We start from the raw sequence: 9472 nt of genomic DNA, 5'->3' as shown, positions 1-9472 counted from the left end.
GTGTGTGTGTGTGTGTGCAAGAGCTCTCTCTGAGCTTACCCCCTTGCACCCCAAGGCTAGCGATCCACCACTGGAGCCACCGCTCCTCTTCTGGCCTCTCTGATAATGACAGATAAGAGTTTCCTGCTCAGTCTGGCTTCCTACCACGAACCACAGATCTCAGCCTCCCGCGTAGCTAGGATTGCATGCTGGAGCCACCGGGGCCGATATCTCTCTCTTTAAAGCCGGGATCAGGCTCTTGCAGCCCAGTGGCTTAGAATTCAAGAGCCTCCCATCTGGGCCCGGGTTCTGAGCCAGCTGTCCCGGCCGCCGGGACTCCAGGCACGCCTCAGCTCGCCCGCTCGCCACACGGGATTTCTGCGTTTATCTGTCTTATCTTCAGCGCCTAGAACACTGTGGACACTTGGATAAATTATCTCAAGAATGAACAGATGGTATGCTGCCTTGTCTCCGAGGACCTTCCTGAATACTGTACCTTAAGAAGCAATCTGTAATTTCCCTTTCCCTGGCTTTATCTCCGCTTGACACTTGCTTGTTTACTGTCTCTCTCCCCGTCCGGTGAGAGTTCCTGTAACCGCAGGGGCTTCAGCATTTTAATCCCCAGGATTTGGGAATGGGTGAGAGAGGAGGCACACGCCGATAAATATTTACAGGACGACTTTACTTCTTGACCCAATGCATAACTTAACCTAGCTCCAGGTACTTGGTGGGCTCTCGAGAGCCGCCCTCACCACAGGAATTTTTTTTTTGGGGGGGGGGTCTCTATGGGCGCGCACCCTTCGCACGCGCCGGGGCCGGCTTTCCGCGGGGACCTGGACTGTGGGAGCTTTCCTTTACCGGCCCGGCCTGGGGGCGTCGCCCGCTGAGCCCGCGGCGCCCGGCCGGCTAATTTCCGGGGCGGGGCCACGGCCCTTTTAAGGGCCGATAGCCCCGCCCCGTGGGCGTGAGTTGTAGGGTTTTAAGGGGCGGGACGGCGGCGGCCAGGGTCCTCCCCGGGATTAGCGCTGGGTGGGCGCGCGCCGCGGGCCGCCATTTCTTGGCGTCTCGGCGTCTGGTGGGGAGCCGCCCCCTCCTCGGCTTCTTCCCTGACTTGTCCCCTGAGGTTGCCGGAGAACCGCGTCCCCTTCGCCGTCCCGCCATCTTCTCCCTGCCCAGGTAAGTGCGCGGCCCGGCAGCCCCGACTGGCAGCGCACTCCCCTCGGGCGACCGGACCCCTCCTCTGTCGCTGCTCCCCGCGGGCGGCCTCCTCCCCGGGGCCGGCTCGGTCGGAAGCCCGCGGTGCCGAGCGGAGCGGAGGGAACTGTGGAGAATGGAGGAGGTGGGAGGGAGGGGCGGCGGCGGCCAATGGGGCTGCGCGGCCGAGTTTCGGGCGATACTGCGCTGCGCCGCCGCGGAGGGCCTGGGGCGCCGCCGGGTTAAAGTTGTTGGGGCGGCCGCGCTGGCTTGCCCGCGGGTTAGCCCGGGTCTCGGGCGTTGCGGGTTGGAGCTGGGCCCGCCCTCCCCTGCATAGTAGCCGTCCAGCTGGCGAGGGACAGGCGGCGGGGCGCGGCCGGGGAGGGCACCTTGAGTTTTACCTCGGGGGGCTGAGGACCCACGCGCCAGTGGACCTTCTGGGCTAGTTTGGGATGAGATGAGGTTCCTGGTTTAGGAGTGGAGCGCAACAGGTGCTGTCCGGGGAGTGGCGAGGGCCGGGGGTCTCCCCGCCCCCACGGCGGCTCCTGGCCTCCAGCAATCGCTGAGCTCCCTGGCTTTGTGCAGACGGCGACTCTTCGGCTCCCCTGTGTTTCGAACTAAATTTGTAGTGTAACTCACGACCGAGTTAACTATATTTGTAACACAACCTGTTGATGAACTCTGCTTGCTTGCTTACTATAGTGGGTTGTGTATGTAAGATAGTTTGAAAAGAGATGTACTCTTTACCTGACTTGTGTAAATGTAACCCCCTGTACATTTTTAAAAAGTAGTTGGTAGGATTACTCTCTTTCCCCCATGGGGTAACGTCATTAAGAAATGATGTGTATAATTTTTCTACCGTTGAGTTACTCGGTTACGTTTTCTTTATTGAAATTACTGGGACAAAATACTGGTATCTTCATGCATTTTCTGTGTATTGGCAATAATGCTTTATTAGGAAGCAATGCTGGTCTGGGGATGTGGCCCTTGGGGAGAGTGCTTGCCTAGCATGTGGAGGGCTCCACTGTGAATTTGATCCTATCATTGTACAAAGAAAAAAAAATAGATGTACAGCACATACACATTTCATGACAAACCAGTAGGTTATGAGGTTATGAAAATATGTCTTTTTTAGGAAGGAATTTTTGTGTCTCAGTTTTCATTTTTACTATTGAAAAACTTTGATTCATTGTTGAAAAGTTAGAATTGACATTATTTTTTTGAAATCATGAACCTATCATCCCCAAATTCTAGTGTCATTTTAGTGTGACTATTTATTGAGTATCTAATCTGTAGGTTGTTTACAGTAGTAAACCAGTCAGACTAGGTAGGTCCCTGTCCTTGTGTCTTACTGGGACAGTTGTCAGTTGTTTTTTTTTAAACAACAAAAAAACTTACGTATGTAATTAGAGTGTCTTTATCTGTCCTAAAGCCTAGGAATATTGAGGGGTGCATAATGACGATGGATTCAGAAGTCTCTGCGAGTTTCTCTGAGAAAAAATCATTTTGGGTGTAGATCTAAAGTTAGGGATGTGAGAGGGATAATGTGAAAGTGAAGTGAAATGGGAAAGGATTATTTTAGAAAGATGGAACAGCTCATGAAACAAGGTCTGGGATTTAAAAGACTAGTGTTGAGCATAATATCAACAGCGTGGCTAGAGTAGACAACCATAAGGGTCAGGATGGTAGGACCTGGATCAGGAGGCAATGCTATTAGAATTTTAAACTAGAAATCAGATGTGGCTAAAAATCACTGGGGAGGGGGGAAACTTAACCTTAATGACATGCTCATATAAGTCATCTGAATTGACTCTCTCTAGAGAAAACTCTTCTTTTTACATATCAGTGGACATATTTAAATTTTACTTATTTACATTGAAAAATCCAACAACTTAGGGTACATGTGACAATTTCTTTAGACTATCTTGCCTAAAATAGAAATTCTGAATGAAAGGCTGTACACATAGAATATAAATAGTCTATTTGATCTTTAATAGCTTCTTCATAGATGACAATGTATAAAAGAAATTGCTTTTCATTTTTCTCATTTCTATTGCTGGCTTTTCCGTGTGCATGTGCTTGCCCTGGGATTTGACTTTTTTTTTTTTTTTTGGCCAGTCCTGGTGCTTGAACTCAGGGCCTGAGCACTGTCCCTGGCTTCTTTTTGCTCAAGGCTAGTACTCTGCCACTTGAGCCACAGCGCCACTTCTGGCCATTTTCTGTATATGTGGTGCTGGGGAATCGAACCCAGGGCCTCATGTATATGAAGCAGGCACTCTTGCCACTAGGCCATATCCCCAGCCCCCATTGCCCTGGGATTTGAATTCAGGGTCTGGGTGCTAGCACTCTGCCATTTCAACCACAGCTTTGCTTCTATTTCTGGCTTTTTGGTGGTTAATTGAAGAGTCTCAGACTTTTCTGCTCTGCCTGGCTTTGAACCACCATCCTTAGATCTCAGCTTCCTGAGGGGCTAGGATCATAGGAGTGAGCCACTAATACCTTGCTCCCATTCTTTTTCAACATTGAGTGTGTATGTTCTGGGGCTCAAACTCAGGGTCTTATGCTTTGCTTTGTCTGCTTGTGGCTAGTGCTTTATCACTTGAGCCATACCTCCCATCCAGTTTTTTTTCTCATTGACTGGAGAGAGAGCCTCTGACTTTTTGTTTGGCCAGCTTCTAACCTTGATTCTCAGATCTCAGCTTCTTAAATAACAAGAACTACAGGTGTGAGCCTCTGGCACCTGGCTTTTTGTTGTTGGCCATAGGTCTTGAGGCTCAGGAACTGGGAGCTCTTTTGCTCAAGGCTAGCTAGCACTCTACCACTTTTGAGTCACAGTGCCACTTCTGGTTTTTGAGTAGTTAATTGGAGTAAGAGTCTCATGGGGGCTTTTCTGCCTGGGCTGAATTCAAACCACAATCCTCAGATCTCAGCCTCCTGAATAGCTAGGATTATAGGTGTGAGCCACAGGCACTTGGCCTTTTTATTTATTTTGCCAGTTCTTGGGCTTGAACTCTGGGCTTGGGCATTGTTCTGTGCTTCCTTTGCTCATGGTAGCATGAGCAAAGGCCACATTCCCAGCCCCTCCTGACTTATTTTTGAGCCTGAATTTTCTTGGTTGCTGCCATATATATATATATATTTAAATAAGCATCTTTCATGAATCTTGTTGAAATAACGTGTCACTGGGTAGATCAGGCTGGTTTGGAACTTGAACGTCTCCTGCTTAGCACCCTGAGTACTGGGATTATTTTATGAGTCTTTTTATTATCTTTTTTTTTTTTTTTCAGGATTTGTTTGTATATTGGCCGTTTTCCACCATGGAGTTGTTTGTATAAATGATTTAAAATAGGTGATTATTGGGCTGGGAATATGGCCTAGTGGCAGGATTGCTTGCCTCTTATATATGAAGCCCTGGATTCGATTCCCTAGCACAACATATATAGAAAACGGCCAGAAGTGACGCTGTAGCTCAAGTGGCAGAGTGCTATCCTTGAGCAAAAAGAAGCCAGGGGCAGTACTCAGACCCTGAGTTGAAGGCCCAGGACTGGCCAAAAAAAAAGGTGATTATTAAACTGTATATTAATCCTTTAAAAGTACCTTTTTGCAGACAATTGTTTAAATCCTTTCACCTTAATATACTATTTGTTTCCTTCCAGTACTCATTTCTTTTCACTTAAAATGTTTAACCCTTATATGGTTTATTCTGGGGTGTTTTCTTTCGATAAGAACTTGTTATTCTTTAATACTGAGATTTGTGATTCAGAATAGACAGTAATTCTAAATCTGAAATGTGGCTTTTTTGTCTTTATAAGTTTGTTTTGTTTTTATAATTTTGCTCATATAGTGAGTCTACAGGATAAAGTCAGAGAAATCATTTCATAGTTTCTTAGGAAGCAAAAAGTCATAGTGAATTTTGAACATTTCTTTAAGAAATGTTGAGTGTTGGGTGTGGTGATGAATGCCTGTAATTCCAGTTAACTAAGGAGTAAGGATCAGGAGATTCACTATTAAGGCCAGCTCAGGCAAAAAGTTAGTGAGACCCGATCTCAGCCAAGCTGTGTGCCTGTTGTCCCAGCTTATAGGTAGAAGCATAGGTAGGTTTGTGGTCCGAAGATTGGCAAACTTTATTTGAAAAATAAGCCAGGAAAAAAAAAAGTGTGTGTATGTTTGGCTCAAGTGGTAGAGTACCTTCCTAGGCAAAGTCCTAAGTTCAAAACTCTAGTACCACCACAAAGAGAAACTTGTATTATGAAAAAATTCCGCATATGGAAAAGTGTAATGTGCCTACCTAGGCCCACCACCCAGTATGTTGTTATTAGGCCAGATGGTTTCATCTGTACAGATTTTTCCTTCTTTGTGTTTGGTACAAATATCCAGTAATGATGTGATTTCTTCTATAAATGTATCAGTATATGTGTCTAAAAATAACTTTTTGTTTTCTAAAACATGATTTGAATACTACAATTTTACCTAGAAGAAAGAATACTTGTTTCTTGGTTATCATAAGCAATCTAATCAGTTTTCAAATGTGTGTGTATTATTTCCTGGGGCAGTTCAACTGATACCTATAATGACTTTGCCAATTTATCTAATTTCACAGAAGCATGTATACTTGTAAAATGAGAATGATTGCATCAGTTTGTAACTATTAAAAATTTAAAATATGATGTTTAATATTTGTCTTTTTGAATCATAATTATAAATGAATTTAAATTAAGTAGTTATAGGCTGCTTAAGAACTATATTTTGACAAAGGATAATGACTATTTTGAAATAATTTTTAGCTCATGTAGAAGGTAAGTCTTTCAAGTAGCTTTTAGAGTCTCCTAATGATTACATCTTGAGAACTCTAGAAAAAAGAATAGTTTATTTGAATGAAGAGCCAAAGTAGGCCCACATTTTATGATTGATATGTATTTTAAATCTCTTCCTTGCTTTGAGTTGCTCTTGTTGCTCTCTATCTCTATGCTGGGGATTGAACCCACGGCCTCATAGTAACTAATTATACACTTTACTTTCCAAAATTTGAATTCAGTGTGAAAATAATAATTCATCATGTGTTTTCTTGTGGGGAACACTGGTACTAAGACCTGAACTCAGGGTCTTGTCCTCACTTGACTCTTTTGTTCAAGGCTGGCACTGTACTACTGAGCTACACTTGCAATTCAGCTTTTTGCTAGTTAATTGGAGATAAAAATCTTTAATTTGGGGGCTGGGAATATGGCCTAGTGGTAAGTTGCTCGCCTCGTATACATGAAGCCCTGGGTTCGATTCCTCAGCACCCCATATATATATAAAAAAAAGCCAGAAGTGGCACTGTGGCTCAAGTGGCAGAGTGCTAGCCTTGAGCAAAAAGAAGCCAGGGACAGTGCTCAGGCCCTGAGTCCAAGCCCCAGGACTGGCAACAAAAACAAAAAACAAACTTTAATTTGTCTGCTGCTTTGAACCTTGATTCTCAGATGTTAGCCTACCAAATAGCTAGGATTATATGTGTGAGCCACCAACACCTAGCTTTCTTCATATGTGTTTTCATAAGAAGTTTTTTTTTTTTTTTTTTTGGCCAGTCCTGGGCCTTGGACTCAGGGCCTGAGCACTGTCCCTGGTTTCCTTTTGCTCAAGGCTAGCACTCTGCCACTTGAGCCACAGCACGACTTCTGGCCATTTTCTGTATATGTAGTGCTGGGGAATTGAACCCAGGGCCTCATGTATACGAGGCAAGCTCTCTTGCCACTAGGCCATATCTCCAGCCCCTCATAAGAAGTTTTAAATTTCCTTCTAAAATGTGAATTTCATTTCACATGAATGTTTCTGTGGCATATAGTAGATGAGAGACCAAGATTTGGAATCAGAAAATCAGAATTTTGAATTCCTGTATTCATCATTTACTAAATAAAAGGCGCTGCCCATGGCTTAATCATCACAATAATACAGTGTCTGTTAGTATTTGTTAGGAATAGTTGATTATGCACTCAACATTTGTTCAGAATTATGAATTGTAATGAGTGGCCACCTTCTCAGAGTTAAGGATTGTGTCTCAAATTGCTTATAATAAAGAAGACAGATAGGGTTGGGAATATGGCCTAGTGGTAGAGTGCTTGCCTTCCATACATGAAGCCCTGGGTTCCATTTGTCAGCACTACATATATAGAATAAGCCAGAGTGGTGCTGTGGCTCAAGTGGTAGAGTGCTAGCCTTAAACAAAAGTCAGGGATGGTGTTCAGCCCCTGAATTCAAGCCCCAGAACTGGCCAAAAAATGGAGACAGATAAATTGGTAATTATAATCTGATTAATGAAAACAACAAAAAGTCTAGTGGAAGTGTGGTTAGGGGAAATGACTAACTTTAGAGAATGTTATTTGGGAGATACTGATGGAATAAAAAAGAAAAGAAGCAGGGTTTCATTGACATAAGGAATTTAGAAGTCTGAAAACAAATATAGTTTTAGGGAAACTGCAATGAGACATTCAAAGTTCAAAAAATGACATTTGTGTTTTAATATGATAGTACTTAAGATTTATATTAAAATTACTTAAATATTTTTGTCCTATAAAACATGTTTTTAAATTTGTATAAAAGTAGCAAATTTTAGTTATTTTAAAAATTGATGTGCACAGGACTTTACTAAATAATACTGTTTGACTGCCTGTAAGATGAAGGATTCTGTTTTTCCTGATGTCATTTTTTTTCTCTCTGGTTGTATAGTGACAAAAATGCTGAGCTTCCTGCGTAGAACTCTTGGGCGCAGGTCTATGCGTAAACATGCTGAGAAAGAACGACTCAGAGAGGCACAAAGAGCAGCCACACACATTCCTGCAGCTGGAGATTCAAAGTCCATCATCACCTGCCGGGTATCCCTTCTGGATGGTACTGATGTTAGTGTGGACTTGCCGGTATGTGCTCAGCTGTAAATTCTGCATTATTTTATTTTATTTTTGCTGTGTTGAGTTTGAACTTGGGGCTTAGGTTTGCTTGACTGGCACTCTACCACTTGCCTTGCTTCCAGCAAAATTAGTTTCTTGATTTGTGCTTTCAGATAATGATTATCCAGAGGGATTTAGGTTATGTGAGGAATATGGGTCAGAACTATAATATTATGATACATGAATCATGTTGTAAACTTAGAACAAATGATAGTATTTCTCTCTGAAATTAATGTAAACAGTTAAGTGATAGGGCAGAAGAGAAAGGCAGATAGGGACAAAGTACTAGCACCTTGCTATGTAACCCAGATTGGTTTTGAACGTTCCCAGCCTTTTGAATGCTAGGATTGCTGGCATAAGTCACCACACTCAGCGTGCGCGTGTGTATGTGTGATTTTAATGATGGTAGTTTATACTGTAATCTAGTAGATCTCTTAAAATTCTTATTGAGAGGCTGGGAATATGGCCTAGTGGTAGAGTGTTTGTCTCGTATACATGAAGCCCTGGGTTTGATTCCTCAGCATCACATATACAGAAAAAGCCAGAAGTGGTGCTGTGGCTCAGAAGTGGTGCTGTGGCTCAAGTGGTAGAGTGCTAGCCTTGAGCAAAAAGAAGACAGGGACAGTGCTCAGGTTCTGAATCCAAGCTCCAGGACTGGCAAAAATAAACAAACAAACAAAAAAATCACCCAAAAAAAACCCAAGGCCCCAAACACCCTTACTGAACAATTATTATTTTAAAATATAATTTTAGTGTTATTGTTTTACAGAGGAATGACAATTCTCTAAGTCAGGTAATGAGTACAATTCTTATTGGACAGTTGGACAGTGTCACCTCTTCCTTTGTTTTCCCTCTCCTGTCTCTGCCTACAAGTTGCATAGTTCATTTTCCACATAGTATATATTGAATACCATGACTGCATTGGTTCATTCTTTCTCTCTCTGTGCCCCCTCAAAGACAACAAAAACAACACTAACAATAATAATAAAGATGTTTCCCTTTTTTGGAATTCTTTTTTGAATTTGTCATTTATTTGTTTGTTTGTTTGTTTGTTTGTTCATTTATTTTTGGCCCGTCCTGGAGCTTGGACTCAGGGCCTGAGCACTGTCCCTGGCTTCTTTTTGCTCAAGGTTGGCACTCTACCACATGAGCCACAGCACCACTTCTGGCTTTTTCTGTATATATGTGGTGCTGAGGAATTGAACCCAGGGCTTCATGTATGCAAGGCGAGCACTGTACCTGCTAGGCCATATTCCCAGCCCTGGAATTCATTTTGATAAATAGTATTTTAGATGTTTCAGAGGAGTTACACCTTTGTTTTCCTCCTCTAAAAAATCCTCCTTTAGTTTGTTTTTGTGTAAATGCATACAAGCCTGTAT

At 43.2% G+C, this 9472-nt stretch overlaps 1 protein-coding gene across 2 annotated transcripts in view; it reads left to right on the top strand.

Annotated features, from left to right (window-relative positions):
- The first annotated feature begins 812 nt into the window (after positions 1–812).
- The window catches only part of Epb41l5 (erythrocyte membrane protein band 4.1 like 5), a 140934-nt gene continuing 132274 nt past the window's right edge, over positions 813–9472 (top strand). Inside the window, exons 1-2 of one of the 2 annotated variants that reach the window (XM_048329814.1) lie at positions 813–1155; positions 7876–8063. In XM_048329814.1, coding sequence (XP_048185771.1) covers positions 7884–8063 — 180 coding nt within the window. In that variant the 5' untranslated portion in view covers positions 813–1155; positions 7876–7883. The remainder of the gene's footprint in view (positions 1156–7875; positions 8064–9472) is intronic. The other variant, XM_048329815.1, reaches the window with a different exon arrangement.

This window comes from Perognathus longimembris, chromosome 20 (genome assembly GCF_023159225.1).
Source record: "Perognathus longimembris pacificus isolate PPM17 chromosome 20, ASM2315922v1, whole genome shotgun sequence".
NCBI classification, from domain to species: Eukaryota; Metazoa; Chordata; class Mammalia; order Rodentia; family Heteromyidae; genus Perognathus; species Perognathus longimembris.
Note: the sequence above shows the minus strand (reverse complement) of the source record. Positions and strands in the feature narration are given on the sequence as shown.